At 49.0% G+C, this 26,108-nt stretch overlaps 1 protein-coding gene across 1 annotated transcript in view; it reads left to right on the top strand.

Moving 5' to 3' along the window:
- The window catches only part of LOC142470848 (vitelline membrane outer layer protein 1-like), a 28,317-nt gene that overhangs the window by 255 nt on the left and 1,954 nt on the right, over positions 1 to 26,108 (top strand). Inside the window, exons 1-2 of the mRNA XM_075577646.1 lie at positions 1 to 77; positions 25,974 to 26,080. The exon at positions 1 to 77 is cut by the window's left edge and continues 255 nt beyond it. Of these exons, the coding sequence (XP_075433761.1) occupies positions 1 to 77; positions 25,974 to 26,080 (184 nt within the window). The remainder of the gene's footprint in view (positions 78 to 25,973; positions 26,081 to 26,108) is intronic.

Genomic DNA, 26,108 nt, shown 5'->3' with positions numbered 1-26,108 from the left:
ACGGATGTGAATGGGGTGTATGGGGGCCAGTTGAAATGTGTCCCGATGGTTCCCGTGCCAGAGGATTCTCTCTCAAGGTGAGATAAATATATATAATAATAATAATAATATGATTTCTTGCATGGCAATGTATGTGCTTCTGTATATGGGATTGTGATGGCACAATATTTAAATTGCCCGCAGAACTTACAATCTAATTTTGCAGGCGCAGTCAAATATTTTAACTTATGCCAGGACTGCTTCAGAGACCAGCTAATTACTGCAAAAATCTCCTTTATAACTGTGATTTATACTTTTTACTCTCTGTATTTAGAAGTAGCCGATACTCCCTCCCCACGTATTAGATAACCCCCTTTCATTGTCCATATTAGACCCTATGGGGGCTGTGCACAAAGCAGTGATACAGTAAGTGTTTTTAAGTGAGATAAATGCCGTTATGGCGCCATTTATGGTGCAACTTTTTTATCAATGACGGTGTTTTGGTGATAAAAAGCCTTATAAGCGCGATACTGCAGTGTTATTACTGCTTTGTTAATCGCGCTACACGCAATTTTGCACCATAAGGCATTTATCTCACTTAAAACCCCCTTACAGTATCACTGCTTTGTGCATAGACCCCCCTGTGTGTTTACATGATACCGGATGGGGGGATACAGCAGATACTATGGGGGCTGGGCAGTAAGCAGTGAGCTTTTGCTCTGAGAAGTGTCACTTATACCCCATAAAGTGCCCCTCATTCTAATATCCCACAATTAGGATTTATCTGAGACGCAACATAGGCAAATTATTTGGTCAGGTCAGTGACGTATTTAATGGGTTAAAGGGTCAGTCCCACGTAGGGACAAAGTGACCTAATGACAGGGACGTGTTTAAAGGGTTAACGGGTCATTACAACGTAAGGGCAAAGTGACCTAATGACAGGGACGTGTTTAAGGGGTTAAAGGATGAGTCCCACGTAGGGGCAAAGTGACCTAATGACAGGGACGTGTTTAAAGGGTTAACGGGTCATTACAACATAAGGGCAAAGTGACCTAATGACAGAGACATGTTTAAAGGTTAAAGGATCAGTCCCATGTAGGAGCAAAGTGACCTAATGACAGGGACGTGTTTAATGGGTTAAAGGGACAGTCCCACGTAGGGGCAAAGTGACCTAATGACAGGGAAGTCTTTAATGGGTTAAAGGTTCAGTCCCACATAGGAGCAAAGTGACCTAATGACTGGGGTGTGTTTAATGGATTAAAGGGTCAGTCCCACCTAGGAGCAAAGTGACCTAATGACAGGGACGTGTTTAATGGGTTAAAGGTTCAGTCCCACGTAGGGGCAAAGTGACCTAATGACCAGGACGTGTTTAATGGGTTAAAGGTTCAGTCCCACCTAGGAGCAAAGTGACCTAATGACAGGGACGTGTTTAATGGGTTAAAGGTTCAGTCCCACGTAGGGGCAAAGTGACCTAATGACAGGGACGTGTTTAATGGGTTAAAGGGTCAGTCCCACGTAGGGGCAAAGTGACCTAATGACTGGGACGTGTTTAATGGATTTATGGGTTATGAGAAGTTATGCGTCACAGAACTTCGAAGCGCAAGAACTCCCCGCAATCATAGAAAAAAGAAACAAATATACACAGTGCAAATGTGCAATATTGACAATGTGGTGATTGATGAAATCTTTGCGCGCCCGCTCTCCTGGCGGTGAAATAATTCCGGTGTTTTCGGTTGCAATCTGGTGTAAATCGAGATTGATTTAGTATCACTGAAACTCTCCAAATCATAGGAAAAAAGAAGAGGTGGACATAGTATAACCCTAAATACTATATATATATATATATACATGTAGAGGTATCTGTACCGTGTTAGCCGAGCTTCAATAAACAAAAAATAAATAGATGATACCGTTTTGTGGCTAACGAAATGCTTTTATTTGTGCGAGCTTTCGAGATACACTGATCTCTTCTTCCGGCGATGTTACAATGAATGAAGCAAAAGGTATACTTAAAAACAGTGTCTCTTGGAATGTTATCTGTGCGGTTCCTTCCCCCGGTGTGGATGTGTTTTATGGCTAGAGGTGTCAAAAGTTACTGAAAGAAAGTGAAGAAAGAGTGTGTATGTGTATCAGTGTGAATAAAAATGAATGGAGAGCCCACAGTATATACAGTGCTTTACACAAGGTGTGTGTGGAGTGGGAGTGGATATAAATGGTGTGGGTGGGTGTGGAGATGTGAGAATTTGTAGCACAACTAAAAGTGTGTGTGGATACTAAGTGGTCCCTATTGGTGTATAGGGATGGAAAAACAAGAAGTATTAGTATGTGTGAGAGGCAGCTGTGTGTGCATACATATAGCACAGTATGTACAGACATGGCCTTTAGCGCTCATGGGACGAGAGTTCACTAGTGTCAGTAATGACTCATAAAATTTCGATCTCTGTTTAGGCCACTGCTAAGTGTCCCGAACAGTTGCATAAATTTGTATTCATGCAGCCGTCTCTCTTTCGGGGTTTTAAGATTACCTTTGAGTATGGCAACCCTCAGATCGTTCATCTTATGGCCAGAGTCTGAGAAATGTTCGCCAACAGGACTGTCTCTTGTACCGTGTGTGATGCTGTGGCGATGCAGGTTCATTCTCTTGTTTAGCCCCTGCCCTGTCTCACCTATGTAGTAGCAGCCCCCTGGGCATTTCATGCACATGATGAGGTACACGACATTGCTGGAAGAACAGGTGAACCTTCCTCTGATTTTGTATTCCCGATTCCTGTGTGGTATTTGTATTGTGTCCACTGTGTAGAGCATTGCGCAGGTTTTGCATCTTGGGTCCTGGCATGGTTTTGTCCCGCATTCAGTTGTACTGCTGAATACTTTACTCCTCACCATAATATTCTTGAGATTATGGGGTTGTCTGTATGATAATAAGGGTGCTTCAGGGAAGACCTGTTGCAGTTTTGTATCTTCCTGGAGGATGGGTTGTAGTTTCCTGGCGATCTTGCGTAGGGCTCCTAGGTGTGGGTTATATGTGACCACCAAAGGTACCCTGTCGCTTGTCTCCTTCTGTTTGTATTCAAGGAGATCACTTCTTGGTATTCTGGTGGCTTTGTGAATTTGCTGGTCTACAATTCTGTGGTTATATCCACGGTTTATATATATATTGTGACATAGTCCAACGATATTAGGCAGCTTTCTGCCCGGTTTTAGGTCAGAATGTGCAGGAATAGTGCAAAACAATCCGTTCCACAGCTTCCATTAACTCGGGCTGGTGGATGGAAAATCCAGACCACAGATTACAATGTGTCTAGATTTCCCTCACCTGCTCTCCTAATCACTAGCACAGGTATTTAGAGCAGAGAGGGTTGCATTTCAGTCTCCCTTCTTAGAGCCTGGAGGCTGGGGGTATCGCTGCTCCCCTGCATCCAGTCAGGAGAGGACGCCCCCTTCAAGTACCAGAAGATTTGCCTGGACACTTGGGACCGAGTTCCCCACCACGAACAGATAAACCCAAATGTTTATTGCTGTGTCTAAAGACTGTATGTAGCTGTATCTGGTGACCCTAAATGAGAGGGAATTGTTTTAAGCTGGGAAACCAGGTTAGTTGGCCCAGCAAAAGTCCGAGAGGCTGATTCTGCTGTGTAGTTAGATCCCTGAATGGAATAGGATTTCTTTATATGATTTATTTTTGTTTCTTAAAGTGACAGTGTGTGAAATATTATAACAGGGATATGAGTAAACTGCTGAAGGTTAATAGCTGAGTGCCTCCTGCTTACACCTGTTAAAGCTGCAGTCCCTTACTGGGATGAAAATAAAGCAGGCAGAAGCCTGAGTTAAGCAACGTAATGCTTTGTATGATCCGGTTATTCGTATAATTAACCCTAGAAGAATGTGTTAGGAAGATCCCAGACAGACGTCAGCGCTACAAAAGAGGGACATTTGTCACAGTGTGTGTGTGGGGGTTAAAATTAGTGTGAGCAGTGAGCCCAAAGGCAGGAAACATAGAATTTGAGGAACAGGGGTTTACTTTCAGGGTTAACTCATAATGCAACCCAACCAAAAGGCATAACTCCTTTCAGTTCTGACTAATACAGCTTAGTCCCAAACTAACAGTGGGAGAACTAAGCTCTTTCACCATTTTACACCCGAAACCTGCAGCTTCCCACGTGCAGTCTCTCACTGATACCTTCACTGGCTGTCTGGTATGTGTGCTCTTAGCAGCACGAGAAGCTGTCTGGTATGTGTGCTCTCAGAAGCATGGGAAGCTGTCTGGTATGTGTGCTCTCAGCAGCACAGGAGGCTGTCTGGTATGTGTGCTCTCAGCAACACAGGAGGCTGTCTGGTATGTGTGCTCTCAGCAGCACAGGATTCTGTCTGGTATGTGTGCTCTCAGCAGCACGGGAATCTGTCTGGTATGTGTGCTCTCAGCAGCACGGGAGGCTGTCTGGTATGTGTGCTCTCAGCAGCACGGGAGGCTGTCTGGTATGTGTGCTCTCAGCAGCACAGGAAGCTGTATGGTATGTGTGCTCTCAGCAGCACGGGAATCTGTCTGGTATGTGTGCTCTCAGCAGCATGAGAATCTGTCTGGTATGTGTGCTCTCAGCAGCACGGGAAGCTGCCTGGTATGTGTGCTCTCAGCAGCACAGGAAGCTGTCTGGTATGTGTGCTCTCAGCAGCACGGGAAGTTGTCTGGTATGTGTGCTCTCAGCAGCACAGGAAGTTGTCAGGTATGTGTGCTCTCAGCAGCACAGGAAGCTGTCTGGTATGTGTGCTCCCAGCAGCACGGGAAGCTGTCTGGTATGTGTGCTCAAAAGCAGCACGGGAATCTGTCTGGTATGTGTGCTCTAAGCAGCACGGGAGGCTGTCTGGTATGTGTGCTCTCAGCAGCACGGGAATCTGTCTGGTATGTGTGCTCTCAGCAGCACGAGAGGCTGCCTGGTATGTGTGCTCTCAGCAGCACGGGAATCTGTCTGGTATGTGTGCTCCCAGCAGCACAGGAAGCTGTCTGGTATGTGTGCTCTCAGCAGCATGGGAAGCTGCCTGGTATGTGTGCTCTCAGCAGCACGAGAGGCTGTCTGGTATATGTGCTCTCAGCAGCATGGGAAGCTGTCTGGTATTTGTGCTCTCAGCAGCACGGGAATCTGTCTGGTATGTGTGCTCTCAGCAGCACAGGAATCTGTCTGGTATGTGTGCTCTCAGCAGCACGGGAAGCTGCCTGGTATGTGTGCTCTCAACAGCACGGGAGGCTGTCTGGTATGTGTGCTCCCAGCAGCACGGGAAGTTGTCTGTAATGTGTGCTCTCAGCAGCACGGGAATTTGTCTGGTATGTGTGCTCTCAGCAGCATGGGAGGCTCTCTGGTATGTGTGCTCTCAGCAGCACGGGAAGCTGTCTGGTATGTGTGCTCTCAGCAGCACGGGAAGTTGTCTGGTATGTGTGCTCTCAGCAGCACAGGAACCTGTCTGGTATGTGTGCTCAAAAGCAGCACGGGAATCTGTCTGGTATGTGTGCTCTCAGCAGCACAGGAACCTGTCTGGTATGTGTGCTCTCAGCAGCACGGGAATCTGTCTGGTATGTGTGCTCTCAGCAGCATGGGAAGTTGTCTGGTATGTGTGCTCTCAGCAGCACAGGAAGCTGTCTGGTATGTGTGCTCTCAGCAGCACGGGAAGCTGTCTGGTATGTGTGCTCAAAAGCAGCACAGGAAGCTGTCTGGTATGTATTCTCTCAGCAGCACAGGAGGCTGTCTGGTATGTGTGCTCTCAGCAGCACGGGAAGCTGTCTGGTATGTGTGCTCCCAGCAGCACGGGAAGCTGTCTGGTTTGTGTGCTCCCAGCAGCACGGGAAGCTGTCTGGTATGTGTGCTCCCAGCAGCACGGGAATTTGTCTGGTATGTGTGCTCTCAGCAGCACGGGAGGCTGTCTGGTATGTGTGCTCTCAGCAGCACGGGAATCTGTCTGGTATGTGTGCTCTCAGCAGCACGGGAAGCTGTCTGGTATGTGTGCTCTCAGCAGCACGGGAATCTGTCTGGTATGTGTGCTCTCAGCAGCACGGGAAGCTGTCTGGTATGTGTGCTCTCAGCAGCATGGGAAGCTGCCTTGTATGTGTGCTCCCAGCAGCACGGGAATCTGTCTGGTATGTGTGCTCTCAGCAGCACGGGAATCTGTCTGGTATGTGTGCTCTCAGCAGCACGGGAAGCTGTCTGGTATGTGTGCTCTCAGCAGCACGGGAGGCTGTCTGGTATGTGTGCTCTCAGCAGCACAGTAAGCTGCCTGGTATGTGTGCTCTCAGCAGCACGGGAAGCTGTCTGGTATGTGTGCTCAAAAGCAGCACAGGAAGCTGTCTGGTATGTATTCTCTCAGCAGCACAGGAGGCTGTCTGGTATGTGTGCTCTCAGCAGCACGGGAAGCTGTCTGGTATGTGTGCTCCCAGCAGCACGGGAATCTGTCTGGTATGTGTGCTCTCAGCAGCATGGGAAGCTGCCTGGTATGTGTGCTCCCAGCAGCACGGGAATCTGTCTGGTATGTGTGCTCTCAGCAGCACGGGAATCTGTCTGGTATGTGTGCTCTCAGCAGCACGGGAAGCTGTCTGGTATGTGTGCTCTCAGCAGCACGGGAGGCTGTCTGGTACGTGTGCTCTCAGCAGCACAGGAAGCTGCCTGGTATGTGTGCTCTCAGCAGCACGGGAATCTGTCTGGTACGTGTGCTCTCAGCAGCACAGGAGGCTGTCTGGTATGTGTGCTCCCAGCAGCACGGGAAGTTGTCTGGTATGTGTGCTCTCAGCAGCACGGGAAGCTGTCTGGTATGTGTGCTCTCAGCAGCACGGGAGGCTGTCTGGTATGTGTGCTCCCAGCAGCACGGGAGGCTGTCTGGTATGTGTGCTCCCAGCAGCACGGGAGGCTGTCTGGTATGTGTGCTCCCAGCAGCACGGGAGGCTGTCTGGTATGTGTGCTCTCAGCAGCACGGGAGGCTGTCTGGTAAGTGTGCTCCCAGCAGCACAGGAAGCTGTCTGGTATGTGTGCTCTCAGCAGCACAGGAAGCTGTCTGGTATGTGTGCTCTCAGCAGCACGGGAGGCTGTCTGGTATGTGTGCTCTCAGCTGCTCGGGAGGCTGTCTGGTATGTGTGCTCTCAGCAGCACAGGAAGCTGTCTGGTATGTGTGCTCCCAGCAGCACGGGAAGCTGTCTGGTATGTGTGCTCTCAGCAGCACGGGAATCTGTCTGGTATGTGTGCTCTGAGCAGCACGGGAAGCTGCCTGGTATGTGTGCTCTCAGCAGCATGTGAAGCTGTCTGGTATGTGTGCTCTCAGCAGCACGGGAAGCTGTCTGGTATGTGTGCTATCAGCAGCACGGGAAGCTGTCTGGTATGTGTGCTCTCAGCAGCACAGGAAGCTGCCTGGTATGTGTGCTCCCAGCAGCACGGGAAGCTGTCTGGTATGTGTGCTCTCAGCAGCACGGGAAGCTGTCTGGTATGTGTGCTCTCAGCAGCACAGGAAGCTGCCTGGTATGTGTGCTCTCAGCAGCACGGGAAGCTGTCTGGTATGTGTGCTCTCAGCAGCACGGGAAGCTGTCTGGTATGTGTGCTCTCAGCAGCACGGGAAGCTGTCTGGTATGTGTGCTCCCAGCAGCACGGGAATCTGTCTGGTATGTGTGCTCTAAGCAGCACAGGAATCTGTCTGGTATGTGTGCTCCCAGCAGTATGGGAATCTGTCTGGTATGTGTGCTCTCAGCAGCACGGGAGGCTGTCTGGTATGTGTGCTCTCAGCAGCATGGGAAGCTGTCTGGTATGTGTGCTCTCAGCAGCACGGGAAGCTGCCTGGTATGTGTGCTCTCAGCAGCACAGGAGGCTGTCTGGTATGTGTGCTCCCAGCAGCACGGGAAGTTGTCTGGTATGTGTGCTCCCAGCAGCATGGGAAGCTGCCTGGTATGTGTGCTCTCAGCAGCATGGGAAGCTGTCTGGTATGTGTGCTCCCAGCAGCACGGGAGGCTGTCTGGTATGTGTGCTCTCAGCAGCACGGGAAGCTGTCTGGTATGTGTGCTCTCAGCAGCACAGGAAGCTGTCTGGTATGTGTGCTCTCAGCAGCACAGGAGGCTGTCTGGTATGTGTGCTCTCAGCAGCACGGGAGGCTGTCTGGTATGTGTGCTCTCAGCAGCACGGGAATCTGTCTGGTATGTGTGCTCTCAGCAGCACGGGAGGCTGTCTGGTATGTGTGCTCCCAGCAGCACGGGAAGCTGTCTGGTATGTGTGCTCTCAGCAGCATGGGAAGTTGTCTGGTATGTGTGCTCCCAGTAGCACGGGAGGCTGTCTGGTATGTGTGCTCTCAGCAGCACGGGAGGCTGTCTGGTATGTGTGCTCCCAGCAGCACGGGAGGCTGTCTGGTATGTGTGCTCCCAGCAGCACGGGAGGCTGTCTGGTATGTGTGCTCTCAGCAGCACGGGAGGCTGTCTGGTATGTGTGCTCCCAGCAGCATGGGAAGTTGTCTGATATGTGTGCTCCCAGCAGCACGGGAGGCTGTCTGGTATGTGTGCTCTCAGCAGCACGGGAGGCTGTCTGGTATGTGTGCTCTCAGCAGCACGGGAGGCTGTCTGGTATGTGTGCTCTCAGCAGCACGGGAAGCTGTCTGGTATGTGTGCTCTCAGATGCCTCCCTGACGCCGCCCCGCCTCCCTGATGCTTGTTGCAACGTCAGGAGTGACACGCGTCAGCCACAACCAGCGGGCAGATGCTGCGCTGCCAGGAAGAGAAACGCCACAGGGACCGTCTCCAGGCTCCGCCCCCATGATGACACGGCAAAGCGCGGCACACGCTGGCTACGCTTAGTAGCCGCACAGACTCAGGCATACAAGGGGTTAATTCACTCAAATATTCCACAGTTGCTACTCACTCCGCCCCTGCCAATCAGTGCACAGTCCACTTGTGATGACTCATTGCGGACAGCCTCCTGCTGCTTCTTCATTGGCTCCTGCCCTTTATATGCTCAGCCAGCCCTCTTGCAAACTGGCTGAGCACAAACTTAGGTTTGTGTTTCGCGTGCTTGCCTCAAGCATCCTGCTGCCGTGCCTTGTCTTGTTCTGCTTCCTGTTTTTGATCGCAGCTTGTACCCGGACCCCTGTGTTCTCTGACCCCTTGACCTCGGCTCGCTTCTGGAATCCCGCTCTCTCTCCTCCTTGACCACGGCTACGGATAACGCCGATTCTACTTTCTCCAACCCCAGACTACGGCGAGTATTACTAAGGTACAGACCTCTCCTTCATGACCCGGCTACACGACTCTGACTCTGACACTCCGGACGCGGTTACAGGGTTGCAGGGGGGTCAGGCTGCGTGGGCGATTCCTCCACTGCTACACATCACAGAACTTTCGGGTTAGAACCTCTCACTCAGTCTTCCGCTACACGTGACAGCGTCAGCGTCACACTGCATCACACTGCGTCAAACCATGGGCTTCTGATTTCACAGGAAACAAGGACTCAACGCAAGGGCACTTCTACGTTTCGCTGGCAGCTTCGTCAGGAGTCTCTAATACCTGTCGTGGGGGTTGGCTGCAACATATGCAGAGGCGCAGCAATCAGAAATCTTATAGACGAACTTGCGGTACAGGAAGGTCCCAGTGAACAAGAGAAGCTCGTCGCCCTATGTATCCAGATGGACCAACGGCTTCTGGATATATCCAGATGGACCAATGGCTTCTGGAGAGAAGAACCGAGTGGAACCAGCACCAACAAGGTACGCAGCCTCTTCTTAGTCGATCTGCAGGAGTCCTTTACCTTCCCTCCCTGGTTTTGGAAGAACCGATGCAGCGCGGAGGTAACATATTGTCTGTCGGCGAGAAACAATGCAGGCGCCACGCTGGTCTCTGCCTTTACTGCGGTAACACCGGACATCTGGTAAATACTTGTCCTCTTATGTTGGGAAATGCCAAAATCCCAGTGAGAGCCGGGATGGTCGCACTCGGAACCATATCTTCTTCTCCTCCCAAATGGTCTACCAGGATCTTCATTCCCATCACACTACTTGGGGACACCTTTAAGACCACAACAGAAGTCTTTTTAGACTTCGGGTCAGGTGGGAACTTCATTGACCAAGGGTTCGCCGACAGAAACAAGATCCCTTTGATATGCAAGGATAACCCCATAGGGCTGAAAGCCATCGATGGTCGTCCCTTACAACCTGTCTTCATATCACTGCAAACCATTCATTTTCTGTTACAGTCTGGAAAAAGTCACACGAGAAGATTCAACTGGATGTCATTCATACGCCTACAGTCTATGTCATTTTGGGATTACCTTGGCTGCAACTACAAAACCCCTAAATAGACTGGAAGGAGTCGCTGCCTCTCCAGTCGAGCCCGCACTGCCTCAAAAATTGTTCGATTCCTTCCAAAAGATTAGTTGGGGTATCCATACCGGAATAGGTAAACGTTCAGTTGCTTGACATCTACGCAGAATTCCGAGACGTTTTTGACCGAGGAACTGCCACCTCACCAGGCCATCGATCTACTGCCTGGCACTATTCCCCCACGTGGATGTTAATAACCGTTGTCACCTCCTGAAACCAAAGCCATGAAAGAGTACATTCAGGAGAATTTACAAAGGGGATTAATTCACAAGTCTTCGTCGCCCGCGGGTGCGGGTTTCTTCTTCGTGAAAATGAAGGATGGATCGCTCAGACCCTGTATCGACTACCAGGGACTCAATAAGGTGACGATCAAGAATGATCTTCGAGCTCTTCGACAGACTGCAGGGGTCCACCATTTTTACCAAGTTAGACCTACGAGGAGCATACAACCTTGTAAGAATTCGTAAGGGGGATGAGTGGAAGACGGCCTTTAACACTCGGGACGGACATTATGAGTGTCTTGTGATGCCTTTTGGACTTTGCAATGCACCCGCGGTGTTCCAGGACTTCGTAAATGAAGTTTTTAGAGATCTCCTCGATCAATACGTTATTGTTTACCTGGTCGACATCTTGATCTTCTCCAAGACCATACTGGGACATTCGGGACACGTTAGACAGGTGCTTCAAAGATTTCGGGAAAACCACCTATTCGCCAAATTGGAAAAATGCAAGTTCCATCAGTTCATGACGTCTTTTTGGGGATGCATCATCTCTGACACTGGTCTTGCCATGGATCAAGCAAAAGTGAAGACGGTGGTGGATTGGCCTCGTCCAATGACTCTCAACAGTTCGTGGGTTTTGCTAACTATTATCAGAGATTTATCCCACACTTTTCATCAGTGGTAGCACCTATTACTGCGTTGCTACAGATAGGAGACGATCCTGGGATTAAGCAGGGAAGATGTGTCTCACAGGAGCTACGTCCCAAGGATCCCCAAAACCGGGCGAAAAGGGTAAAAAAAACAGATCCCCTCCCCCCAAACTGAATATACTAAGGGGGGGAGATCCCCTCTAAACGTGGAGGGCTCCATACGGGCTCAAAACAAAAATCTAAAATGGCTGCCGCAACTGCATAAAAACAGCAACTAAAACCTATCAGAACAGCGAAGCAAAGCAGCCCGGAGGCGGTTGGAAAGACATTCATATTGACGCATTAAATAAATAAAAAAAGTGATACCTGCCGACAGTCTCCGGTCCCAGCTTGTTAGCGGTTGCCACATAAGGCTCGTGTTCTGGGAGACGAGGCGGCCATCTTCTCCACGGGGGACTGCTGAGGAGGCAGGTGAGCAGAGAACAGTGGGCTGCCAAATAAATAAATGAAACATAAATAAACCCCCAACTTCCCTACAGCCACGGGTGGGTCTTCCCCCCACCACCAGTGGAGCTTTAGGACCTGGGGCGGCTGGGGATCTGGGGAGATGAGCGGGTCGGTCGTCTCTTCCCCCTGGGATCTGTAGTGGCGGCGCCGGAGGGGAGCAGGAGTCCAAGTCCAACAGCTCGTCGGGCCGCCGGGGCTCCGCAGGACAAGATGTGCCCGGCGTGCCTTGCATTGGCCTGTCGCAGGTGCGGACAGAGAGCGGTGAGTGCCACGCAGGAGATCTCCCCACCAGGTCAGCCTGCGGAGGCCTCCAGCCCTGCCCTGTGCTGCGGGACGGCTGCAGCTGGTGTGAGGTCCCGGCGGTGTGGTGCGGGAGCCACCTGCTGCAGCGGGAGAGCCCGAGCACCGAGGGCTCTGGAGGGGCGGCCGTGCGGGGAGCAGGGAGAGGAGCGGGCAGCCATCTTGCCCCTGCAACGATCTGAGGTCCCCAGCTGAGGAGGAGAGAGAAGCAGCGCATGGGTGCCCGGTCTGGGCCCCAGCCGTGAACCGGAGCACACCACACCGCAAGATGGCCACCAGGCTCGCACGCGGAGACTAGCCCGGGGCTGGATCACCGCCGAGGGGCTCCATGCCTACCTTCGCAAACTATTCCTACAACTAGCCCCAGACCTGTCGGAGCATGATCTCCAGATGGACAGGGCGCACAGAGCACTGGGCCCCAAACCTGCTGACCCTGAACGACGCAGGGATGTAATCATAAAGCTCCACGCATACTCAGCCAAGGAGAAGATCATGGCTGCAAGCAGGAGAGCAAGAGATATCCAAGTGGAGAACATACATCTACAGATCTTCAGCGACCTATCCAGATCCACGCTAGAAAAAAGGAAAGAAATGAAGCCCCTCAAGGACATACTACAAGAAAGGGGAATCTCCTACCTTTGGGGTTTCCCCTTTAAGCTGATCGTCCTGAAGAATGGACGTCACCACACAATTTCCAGACCACAGGATTCGCCGGCGTTCCTAAAAGTGTTGGAGCTGAGTCAGCAACAGGACAACAGACCACCAGCCAAGTCCCCCACAAACAATGATGAGATGGAGGTTCCCCAGGCCTCCGAAAGGCTGGCCAATCAGAAGAACACAGAGGCCCCTAAGTAACGGACATACCACCTGAAGCACGATGGCGGTCCCCCCAAAGGGAACAATGAACTATGAAAGCAGCCCCGAAGCAAGTAAACCCATCAACCACCAATCCGCCTATGGAACCTATTCTACAAACTTGCCTCCCCCTTCCTCCCTGAAGCTTCGCCCGCACCTCCAATCCCACTACCCAGCAATTAACCAATGCAGGTCAGACACCTCTCCCCCCCTCACCGCCTGACTCACCCACCTTCCCCCCCCCACCCACACATCCTGCCCCGCGATCCCGCAACAAACCCCACCAGCGAACTAATATCCCCCCCACCCCATCGAGGAGGAAAAGCTCTCACTACTCATCTCATCGGAGCGCCAGAAGGTATCCTGGTCGACCGAGTCCAGGCCGGTCAGCGTTCGATCGAAGTCCTGCCCGGGGTAGCGGGCTGATTGACCCGGTAGGCCCTCCCGAGGAGGACAAGCACCACCTTGACCTACGGAGTGAACTGAGGTCCTGTTGACACCCTCCACGGGCGCAGTAAGCGAAGCCAACCAACGCACCTGCAACACGCCTGCACGAACAGAGGACGCAACCCCCTGTATGAACAGAAGGGGTAGACCCCCTGTCCCCCTTCATACCCCCCCCTCTCACAGGACGATGGGATGCAGTGACAGGCCGGCCACTTCACGGCCCGAGGAGCCCAGGTCGTATGAACCCTTCTTTTCCCAGTCCCCCCCGGACTTTTGTCAATATGCTCTTTAAAGCAGCCTAGCAGGTGAAAGTTAGCCAATTTAGAAAAAGCAATGAATATACTGTTTATCCAGGATGTACCTGCAACCCCTATACCACTCCCTTACATACCCCCCTCCCACTCCCCTTCCCCCCCCGCGCTCCCCTTCCCCCCCCGCGCTCCCCTTCCCCCCCCCCGTTCCCTCCCCCCCTGCTCCCCCGCTCCCCTTCCCCCGCTCCCCTCTCTCCCACCCCCCCCGCTACCTGCCCATCCTCACTCCCGATCCCCCCGTTTTTTATTGTCTAGCCTTAAGCAACAATCAAAAGCAAAATGCAAATGTGGTAAGGTAGAAACCGAATGATCATAACAAAGAACAATGTGGTAATGCAGATACTAGCAAATGGACTATGCAGAAATAAGATATAAGCAGAAGACAATTAGTAAATGCAAATGATATATGTAAGATGCCAATTGTTCATGTAAGAAATAGAGTTGATAAGCAGATAAAAGCAAATGTACCCCCTAGCAATAGGATATATGTATCAGATGATAAGAAAATGCAAATGTCATATGATAAATGCCAAATGTTGTGTTTTTCCATACAAGTTGTCAAAAAGAGAAGAGACAAAGGGTTAATACAAAAAAAATGTCTACCCAGACCATATGGGCTCCTAAATAAGACAAGCCAGATAGGCATCCACCCCTTGACAAGTGGTTCCCTCCCCCTCCCCTCCCCCCCGCCCACCCACCCCCCTCTCTCCCCCCCTCCCCTCCCCCCCTCATCAGTCCTACTCGAGGTTAGACTATTTTCTGGGTACCAACAACATACTCCAGGCTTCCTCCCACTCCAATATCGGCCCAATTACCAGGTCTGACCACGCACCAGTGGAACTCACCCTCACCCTACCCTTTGTCAAAAACAATCCCTACAAATGGAAGTTGAATGATTCCCTACTCAACTGCCCAGAGACAGAGACAAATATAAGACGCAAACTCTCCTCCTTTTTCCAGATAAACGCAGGTACGGTCTCGGCCCTGGCAATGCTTTGGGAGGCACACAAGGCCTCAATTAGAGGAGAATTAATCTCGATATCGGCCTATAAGAAAAAACAAAAAGCTAAACTCTAAACTGAACTAACAGATAAAATCAAACACCTAGAGCAGCAACACAAAACAAGAGCATCCAAAAAAATACTAAAGCAATTAAACCAAACGCGAGCAGCTCTCAAACAAACACACTTAGAGGAAGTAGAAAGGGCCCTAAGATGGACAAAACAAAAATTATTTGATAAAGGAAACAAAGCCGATAAGCTTTTAGCCTCGAAATTTAGAGGCATACGGGTAAAGTCACAAATATCCAAAATCCGCACAAAATCAGGGAAAATCACATATGACGAAAAAGAAATAGCACAAGAATTTGCTGACTACTACTCTCAACTATATAACCTACATCCTCTGGGCCAAAATCCGACCCCCTTAGACATAATCTCAAAATACCTGGAGGAGTGCTCCCTCCCCTCCCTTTCACAGGCCGAACTAGATAAACTAAATAAAGACATTACCCTAGAAGAACTAACCGAAGCCATTAGCTCCCTCAAACCAGCAAAAACTCTGGGCCCGGACGGATTTTCCAACACTTACTATAAGACATTCATGCTGACCCTGTCCCCTTACTTGCTTGACATGTTCAACTCTTTCTTACAAGGAGAGCCAATCCCCGCTACCATCACTGCAGCAAATTTAGCCATTATCCACAAGGAGGGTCGAGACCCGCTCCTTTGTGGCAACTACAGGCCAATATCCCTACTTAACTCAGATCTCAATATTTAAAGCAATATACTAGCAAACAGGCTCAACCCAATTCTCCCCAGACTCATTAATACAGATCAAGTAGGTTTTGTGTCAGGAAGACAGGCCTCTGACAATACCCGCAAAATAGTGGATATCATCGACCACGTGCATCTCACAGGAACCAATGCAATGATCCTGAGCCTCGACGCGGAAAAAGTGTTCGACAGGATAAGATGGTCCTTCCTAGACCAAACAATGCTGAAGTTTGGTTTTAGTGGTCCCTATTTAGAGGGTGTTAGAGCCCTCTACCAAAACCCCACAGCATATGTAAAAATTTCAGGAGGACTATCAGACCCAATTTCAATCAGAAATGGGACCAGACAGGGCTGCCCGCTATCCCCACTCCTATTTTCCCTAACAATTGAACCATTGGCAGCCAAAATTAGACAAGACAAGGGCATCAAGGGGATTTCGATCTCCACAAAGGAATACAAAATTTCCCTATTTGCGGACGATGTGATCCTGACCCTCGCTGACCCCCACATCTCCCTCCCGAACCTACAAAAGGTACTGCACCAATTTGGAACAGTCTCTGACTATAAAATAAATATAGACAAGTCAGAAGCACTTAACATATCCCTCCCAAACACAACATGGAAGCTTTTGCAGTCCAATTATAAATACAAGTGGAGCACCACATATATCAAATACCTAGGTATAAGAATCTCGAGCTCCCATGGATCCCTCTATCAACACAACTACCCCCCACTATTTGATCAAATTAAAAAAGACTTAGAGTCGAGAGACTTCCGGTGACGTCACGGCGTATGGCGGCTTGAGAAAGACGCTCCCGACCCCCTCTGAACGAATAGCCTTCAATGAATAAAATATATAATAAAATCAGCTGAGACAACGAAGAAATGCATAGATGAACCCCCAAAGCCTTAGCCCAAGTGAATAGCGGGGCTCTGAAGTGTCTGGCTCCGACGTTCGGAGCGGCTGAATAGGAGATCCCCTGCAAACAGGCGCGGGACTTCCCCCTTAACAGCGCGCGGAGGTCAATCCGGACGGAGAGACTCCGGGGAGGAGGGGAGAACCGGCGCGCCTCGAGAAATCAAAGGCAAAGGGGAAACAGCAGTATCCATATCCAGTATCCGGAGACGAAACACCCGATCCCCTGTGGGGTAAGAGAAGCGCCTGCTATAGCCGCCTGAGGCCGCGGGGAAAGACGCGAACAGAGACTCACTGTTGTAAATCTAACCCCCCCCTCCCCTCCGGGACAGCACACACAAGCAAAAATCACAAATCTAACCTGAGCCCTGGCGGGGAGTGAGGAAGATCAAGAAGGGACTCACTAGAGAAGGGAGTCATAGGCCTCAGTAGTGTGGTGGGGGCAGAGGCGGCCATTTTGGAGAAGCAACACCACGTGGAAGCACCAGCACCACACAAAGGTGCCTCAGAAAAAGCAACCAGTAGACCAGAGACGCAGCTCTAAGGCCAGAATCCCTGTGTCCAACAACCACATATCTACACAGATACACTATACCAGACCTAACAGACAGCCCTATCTTTCTGCAATAAAAAGACCCCACGGTCTCTGCGACATACCCATATCTATATATATATACCCCCCCAATAAACACAAACAAGCAGAGGGGAAAGTGGCCAACATGAGCGACAAAAATAAGAAGACAGCTCAACAGCCAGTGACGAATTATTTCCCACAAAGCCAGCGGATTGCAGGGAGTTGCGAGACTTCCCAAGATGGCGGCTCAGTCGACACACGGGAGGGCCCGAGCGGGGCACGCGAACAAGAAATTGACAATATAGACGTGAACAAAACATATCTGGAAAACCTCTTCACCAGAATGAGGAAGGAGTTCCGGGATGACTTGGGTAAAGCCATTAACACTCTAAGAGCAGACTTGAATCTCCTAACGGCCAAAACAGATGGACTGGCAAACACAATGGAAACACTGGAGCAGGCACAGTCCTCCGCGGAGGACGAGATTAACCGCCTGCACTGGGAGATCAGAGGACTCAAGGAAAATGCCGAGGACCAAGAAAACCGCGATCGGCGGCAAAACCTGAGATTGAGGTACGTCCCAGAGACAGTGGAGACTGAACAACTCCATACATATCTATCAGACCTCTTTTCACATCTGGTACCTGGCCTAACTCCTGAAAAGCTAGAAATGGACAGAGCCCATAGGGCCCCCGGACCTAGGTCCACGGACCCCAAGAGGACCAGAGATATCCTGGTCAGGTTCCATTATTATTCTACAAAAGAAAAAATATTGACGGCAAGCAGGGAGAGAGGGAACATCCAGTTCCGGAATGTACATATTGAGATATACAGCGATCTCTCAAAACGTACAGTTGACCGCAGGAGAGAACTCAGACCCCTCACACTAAAATTGAGAGACAATAAAATTAAATATCGCTGGGGATTCCCTTTTAAAATTGTGGCCCAGGCTGGAGGCAAGTTCCACACCCTCTCCTACCCAGAAGAGATACCAAAATTCCTGAAGGGGCTCGGTATCTCCCATAGGGGTGGAGGTGGAACTGCCCCCGATGATACAGATGACGACCCAGATAACAGGCCAACAGAAAGAGGACCGCGCTCATCCCAAAGAATAGCCACTCAACGTAGCCAAGCAAGCGAGGACTGAGAGATGTCATTGGAGAGGAAAAGACTATTCCCGGAGGAAAATCCATACGTTGGAACGACCTATTGCCCCACCCCCTGCGAGCTTTTGAGACACACACGAGATGAGGAATGCTGGTCCATCTCCGACGGGGAACACCTACCTACCTGTCCACAACGAAGGTGCGCACCCAAGGAGCTACAAAGATCTACACGTCCCAGCACAGCAAAGAAGGAAAGATCCCCTCGCACCGGTGAACGATTCTGAACGCAAACCCCAAAAAACTTTGGGGAAAGAAGGGACCTGACTATATCCGGAGGGCTTTGGGGCTGCTGGCTAGATGGGGGGGGATCTTGGGGGAGGGGTAGTTGACTTGGCTCCCCCCTCCCCCCCTCTCCTTCCCCGGCCTCCTCTTTTGAGGGGGGGGGGGGCGAGCGAACGGTGTTGCGACAGAACCCGGGTGGGATAGCCAGGGATTAAAGCAACAACCGGGGAGGTGGAAATGTGAGGACTTGAAACTCATTCCAAGTGGGGTCAAAGTTAATTTGTGTGTCATAGCCGTTGGAGGGGGAAAAACAGAAAATGTGTTAGATAAGTTAATGTTTTATAGTTATAAAGTTTATATGTTTTTTGCTAGCCCACCCTGAAAAGTGCTGCCAGACAAAATCTACATTACAGTCTCCCAACAGGGCCAAATTAGCCTGTAAATGATAGAGCATCGCCATCTACTGTCACATCCAACTAAGTGCACATAGACCCAAAATAACCAGTATAATGGTACATTAGCAGAGTGATACTGGGGTTCGCTAGGGATTTCTTTTTTCTTGTAACTGTTTATGATTGAATATGATGTTTATTCTCTTATAGGAAGGCTCCTTGACCTTCTGGAAGACCTTCAGAGGGCGATGCTCGGGGAAGTCTCCCAGAGGAAGTAGGCCCACCAGCCTTATCTTTAGGACGATGAGGGTCCCCAAAATTGGGCTCTTTAATAGCCCACTCTTTTCTTTTCTGTTTCAACTTCCTTCTCACTTTTCTTTCTCCCCAACCCTTTCTCGACCCCCCCACTCCCCCCCATACACCTACGCCCGCAACAAGACAACCAGAGGTCGACTGAGAACTGACACACGCACCTATCAGGTACTGCGACCTAGAAAAGTTAAGTGCAACCTACCTATGAACCTAATCCTTTGCCCATACATAACCAACAGGGACAAATATGGTCAAGGAAACGCAACAACACAGGAAACCAAGACCAAACAGAAACAGCCCACACCCATCAAGAGGAGGTATGAATATGAAACCCCCCCACCACCTTGGGAAAGTGGAGGGAAAGGTAAGCCACCTAAGACGTTACACCTCCGAAAATGACTCCAAACACAACACTTAAACTAGTGTCCCTAAATGTTAGGGGACTTAATTCAGCAACCAAAAGAAAGCTCGCCTTACAAGAATTAAAAAAAAAACAAAAAGGGATGTGCTATTCCTACAGGAAACACACTTCAACACGATATCACCTCCTAACACCTTTCAAAGATACTACCCCCAGGCATACTATGCATCCTGCTCCACTAAAAAAAAAGGGGTAGCCATACTATTTAGTCAAAATGTCAAATTTACACTTCAAAAACAGACCCTAGACCCAGAAGGTAAATTTATCATTCTGCAAGGCATACTGTCAGAAGTAGAGATCACCCTTGTTAATACATACGCCCCAAAAGAGGGTCAAGCTGATTTTCTGCGAGACCTATGTGACAAGCTAGCCCCTCAACCTAGAACTACGCTCTTGATAGCAGGAGATTTTAACATGCTCTTATCACCTGATCAAGATAGGACAAGCCCATTGGATACACCCCACCCGCGCATTACAACCAAAAATGCCAAAAGATTTCAGAGCATACTAAAAGAGTTTTCACTGATTGATATTTGGCGGGCACAGCACCAGGGCCAGAGGGACTATTCGTATTTCTCTCCCCCGCACCAGACCTATTCAAGGATTGATTATTTTCTGGGTACTAAGGATATCTTTCAGGCAACCTCCCAGTCAGACATAGGTTCTATAACATGGTCGGACCATGCCCCAGTCTCACTGACGCTCTCCCTCCCCTTCCATAAATATAATCAATATAATTGGAAACTGAACGATTCTCTGTTAAACCAAATAGATGTAGAGATAGAGATTAAGCAAAAGCTCAAAGAATATTTTATGCTGAACAAGGGCTCTGTAAAGTCATCAGCGATGCTATGGGAGGCCCATAAGGCTACGATACGAGGGAATATTATTTCCATATCATCATTTAAGAAAAAACAAAAACAGAAACTGTACGACGAATTAGCGGAGAAGGTAAAACTCCTTGAACATAAACATAAATCTAACCCCTCAAAACAACTACGTAAAGTACTAGATAAGGCTAGATCTGATTTCAAGCAGATAAAAATGGATGAAGTGGAGAGGTCGCTGAGGTGGACGAAACAGAAATATTATGACAAAGGAAATAAGGCCGACCGGTTATTAGCATCTAAATTAAGAGGTCTGAGAACCAAATCTCAAATTTCCGTCGTACAAACAAAGACGGACACTAAAACATACTGCGAAAAACAGATAGCGGCCACATTCTCAGACTTCTACTCCAAGCTATATAATTTGAACTTCCCCCAAAACAGCTCCTCAAATGCAGAAGCAATTACTAAGTACCTAGCGTCATGTAACCTTCCAAGCCTTTCAGAAGCTTACTTACTAGAGCTAAATAAAGAAATATCGCAGGAAGAGTTGCTAGAAGCTATATCACAACTAAAACCTAGTAAAACGCCGGGTCCAGATGGGTTTTCCAATCAATACTATAAAATATTTAAATTGATCTTAGCACCACATCTCCTAGATATGTTTAATGAGTTTATGGAGGGAACGGCTATCCCTGCTTCTATGTCTAGAGCGAATTTGGCACTCATTCCAAAGGAAGGGAGAGACCCACTACAGTGTGGTAATTATCGCCCCATAGCCCTCCTTAATTCGGACCTAAAACTGTATAGCAAAATCCTAGCTAACAGATTAACTCCTATTCTCCCAGGCTTGATCCACAAGGACCAAGTCGGATTCATTTCCGGCAGACAAGCCTCAGATAATACGAGAAAAATTATAAACATAATCGACCATGTACATCTCTCATCCACGAAAGCCATCCTGTTAAGTTTAGACGCGGAAAAGGCGTTTGACAGGATTAGATGGGACTTTTTAGACCAAACTTTAGTTAAATTCGGATTTCAGGGCCCATATCTTGAGAGGGTTAGAGCCCTCTATAAAACTCCCACGGCTGTAGTGAAACTCCCAGGAGGAAACTCGAACCCTATAAACATTAGAAATGGTACTCGACAGGGGTGTCCCTTGTCTCCACTTCAGTTCGCCCTCTCTATTGAACCCTTGGCAGCAACAATTAGAGAGGACAACAATATAAGTGGCATTACAATAGGAGATACGGATTATAAAATATCCCTTTTTGCTGACGACATTATCCTAACTCTAGCCAACCCCTTGACTTTGCTCCCGAATTTACATTCACAATTAGATAAATTTAGCAAAATCTCGGGGTACAAAATCAATATGGATAAGTCAGAAGCATTAAATGTATCTCTACCCAATCCCGAGTCCAAGCTACTACAATTAAATTTTAATTATAAATGGAGTTCCACGAAAATCAAATACTTGGGAATCCAGATAACAAGGGAGTACAAATCACTATATCAATATAACTATCCACCTCTATTTGAGAGGTTAAAAAAAGACTTACAGAGCTGGAATGAATACCAGATATCTTGGCTAGGCAGAATAGCTTCGGTCAAAATGAATATCCTACCAAGACTTCTGTATTACTTTCAGACTCTCCCAATTGATATCCCGATGTCGGAACTAAAGAATATACAAAACAGAATTTTTCAATTTATTTGGCAAAACAAAAGACCAAGAGTAGCCAGAACCATAATGTTGGCACCAAAAGAATGTGGAGGCTTGGCAGTCCCAGATATCACTAAATATTATTTGGCAGCCCAACTAAAACAAGTGATAATGTGGAACAACGACCCAACTACAAGCTGTTGGACAGGGATAGAGTCTTCCTACGCGAGACCCCTCTCACTCCCGGCCACCCTGTGGACTGTGCGGGGTAGAGAGATCCTCTCGGAGACATTAAAACTGGGAGCAATGAAATGTACATGGAGAGTATGGACCAAAAATAAAGACAAATTTGGCCTGACGGCCCAGCCCTCCCTGCTAACACCCATATTCAATAAACCAGAATTCCCACCCGGCGTGTTCCCACAGAGACTCAGTAAATTTAAACAGCTGAAGATGTTGATAGCAGAAGATTTCTTTGGGCAAGGTAGGCTTTTGCCGATTCAAGAACTGGAAAAAAAATATCAAACGACAAACCTCCCAATATTTGGCTTTCTACAAATCAGGCACTACCTGCAAACAGTATCCAAAGATAAGGCTTTCCAGCAGCTCACAAATTTTGAACGACTGTGCAGGAAAGGGTATATGTTAAAGGATTGATCTCGGAGATATATCTGGGCCTGGCGCGATTAACAAGCTGTTCTCAACAAAGCTATATGTCCAAATGGGCAGAGGATTTAAACATAGAAATTGATAGAGAAGACTGGGAGGATATCTGGGAGGCAGCATCCAAAACATCGATTTGTACGACCATTAAAGAGAACATCTATAAAATTATTTTTTATTGGTACTTAACCCCGAATAGGTTGAGCCAGATCTTCCCCGGGACCCCGGATTTGTGCTGGAGGGGTTGCGGGCAAAGAGGAGACATGGTTCATATCTGGTGGAACTGCCCCAAGATTCAGGTGTTCTGGGTCATGATTCAAACAATGATCCGAGAATATCTGGGGGTGGAGATTGAGGTGGACCCGCTGACCATGGTGCTGGCCAGGCCAATCGACAATTTAGACACAGTAGAGAGTAAGATGGTGAGCCATGTGCTCACGGCAGCACGTTGTTCCATAGCTGCAGCGTGGAAAAAGGTGAATGCCCCTGCTAAACAGACAATAATCCGCAGAATGCGAGAAGTGAAGACGATGGAACTTCTTACGGCGAAATTGACCCAAAAGATGGATAAATTCCATAAGACATGGGAAATTTGATCAGGAATATAATAAAACCCGAGAGGAAAAGGCAGGATACATATAAAATTGGACGTTGTCCCACAGCACCTACCCCCCCCCCTCCTCTTCTTTTCTCTCCTCCTTTGCTCTCTGCTCCCCATCTTTTCTTTTCTCTACTATGCTATTAAAAACAGGACACACGGAAGCGGCGGCTTCCTAATTAGAACCATAACAACAGGAACGTAAGAGCATTTAGACATACAAACATTTACACCCAAATGAATAAAGACAGCGGAATAAGAATGTTTTTATTAATATATGCAAATACCAATGTTTGTCCAAACTTTGTACAACAAAAATTTCTATCTGTTGTGACCACTGATAAAACAATAAAAAAATTGAAACAAAAAAAAAAGACTTAGAGTCGTGGAAAAAACATCACATTTCATGGTTCGGGAGAATAGTCTCCCTCAAAATGAACATCCTACCTCAGCTGTTGTACTATTTCCAAACACTCCCCGTAGTCATCCCACTAACAGCCATGAAAAATGTACAGGCCCAAATGTTCCAATTTATCTGGAATGACAAGAGACCGAGGGTCCCCAGATCGGTAATGTTATCAGCCAAACTAAGAGGAGGTCTGGGGGTCCCCGATGTGGTCAGGTACTACCTCGCAGCCCAGCTAAAGCAAGCCGTAGTTTGGAATTGCGAACCGGCAGCGGCCCGCTGGCTCGAGATAGAAACACATTACGCAGCCCCGCTGTCAGGATTGCCTAGACCTCCTGCCTAGCCATAGCTTCCTTGTCCACTGGGTGTGCTGCTGCCTTCTGTTGGCTCTGGGTTCCTCTGTCTGTCTGTCTTCTTGTTGCTCCTGCCTCTGTCCTTATAGCTTGCTTCCTGTCTGTTGGTTTTGCCTTTGCTTCTAGTCAGACTCCCATGCCTGTCTTTGATCCTGATCTGTTTATGTACCTGTACCTGTATTGTAGTCTGCTCACAGTAAAGGTCCTTGCTAGTAATCTGGCTTGTCCCTGGTTATTCCTGCTCCCCGGTCTCAGTCCCTGCTCCCTGTTCTCAGTCCCTGTCCCGCCCCGCCTGTCCTGTTCCAGTCTCCTCGTTGCCGACCTCTGCTTGTTACCTGACGTCGCTACCTGCCGCCTGCCCGGACCTCTGCTTGTTTCCTGACTTCGCTACCTGCCGCCTGCCTCGGACCCCTGCTTGTGACCCCTACTTCGCTTCCTGCTGTTCCGGCCACCGAGATCCTACCCGCCACAGGAGTCTCCCGTGACACCCGCTACCACTTCAGCTACTTCTGTGGTCCCCAGGAGGAAAAGAAGGAGGATCAAGGAGGTTTGATCTAGGAGCAATGAGATGCACGTAGGACTCGTGGCTGAAAAGCAAAGGGAAGTATGGCCTGCTAAACACCCCCTCGCAAATCACCCCAATCTTTGGGAACCTGAACTTCCCGCCCGGGTGCTCCAAAAAGCAATTTGCCCAATTTCAGGGGCTTGGAATAAGGCTGGTTGCAGACTTGCTGAAAAATGGAGAGATTCTAACATTTAAAGAGGTACGAGACAAATACCAAGCTCAACACCTCCACCTATTCAAATACCTACAAATTAGACATTTTTTGCTCTCACTTTCGCAGAACTCCAAATTTCTCCCACCCACCAGATTCAAAACACCATGCAGTAAAGGCAGGTATCAAAGAGGCCTAATCTCTGAGATATATAGGGGGATAGAGTCAGCATCAGAATCCCCGACTCACCACTATATGCAAAAATGATCTGCGGACTTAAATATACAAATTGACAATGAGGAGTGGGAGGATATCTGGGAGATGGCAGCAAAAACCTCAATCTGCACAGTAACAAAGGAGAATATCTACAAAATTCTATTCCAATGCTACCTGACCCCAGCTAGACTGAGCCAGATCTTCCCCGGCACCCCAGACCTGTGCTGGAGAGGATGTGGTCAAAAGGGAGACATGGTCCATATTTGGTGGACATGTCCGGAGATTCAGAGGTTCTGGGTTAGGATCCAGACGCTGCTCTATGAGACAACGGGAATTCCTCTCCCCCTAGATCCACTGTCCCTGGTGCTGAGTAAACCCTTTGACGACCTACCCCCACCCATGAGTAGACTGGTCTCTGCAATCTTGACTGCAGCCAGGTGCTCAATAGCAGCAGCCTGGAAGCAGGTCAAAGCCCCTGCAAGAAACACGGTCATAAGGAGGGTGGACGAAGTAATGTCTATGGAAAAATAAACAGTTATGCTGCACAAAAAATGACACAGTTCTGGAACACATGGGACCCATGGATAGGCCCCCAGGGCTTTAGATAAAGACATAAAGCGCAAACCCTAGTGAAGGGAATAACCCAGATCCCAAAGGTGGGAGACGTAGACAAGCCAAGGGGGACTTCCCCCCCCCCCGCGCCCCCCCTCCCTTTCCCTCTCTCCAACCCTCCCTCCCCCCTCTGTCTGTCTACCCTCCTCCACTCCCAGTCCCCCCCCACCCCTCCCCCTCCTCCACTCCCTTAACCCCTACTATTAAAAAACAATGTTGGCTAGCATGCACTCTATAAAGTCGTACTTAAACAATTTTATGTTATTGAAAAGTATGTACTCATTCATGTAAATGTCAATGCCAATAAAAAAGATTGATACAAAAAAAAGAATTACCTTGGGGATGGTTTCAGGCCCGGCCGGCTCTGCAAGTTAGGCCCGACCTGTGGCCAGGCCCGGCTCACTCTTTGTCGGTGGCCCTGTAGGTAGGGACTACCCTATGCTGCATTTCACTCAACAATGTGTGCTGTCTGGGTTGAGGGGTTATGAGCACTTATACCTGTATATGAGATGGATACATTGTAACTGATCTTCCTGGTACAGGTGGAAAAATTCCAGTGGTTTGCTGATGATACGTCTCTGAACGGGATCCGACTGCACTGTGTTAGCAGCAAGAATGGGAAATATTCAATCAAATCTACTGAAGGAGAGTAAGTCATTCACAGAACATGCACAGCC

The sequence above is a fragment of the Ascaphus truei genome, chromosome 20 (genome assembly GCF_040206685.1).
Source record: "Ascaphus truei isolate aAscTru1 chromosome 20, aAscTru1.hap1, whole genome shotgun sequence".
NCBI classification, from domain to species: Eukaryota; Metazoa; Chordata; class Amphibia; order Anura; family Ascaphidae; genus Ascaphus; species Ascaphus truei.
Note: the sequence above shows the minus strand (reverse complement) of the source record. Positions and strands in the feature narration are given on the sequence as shown.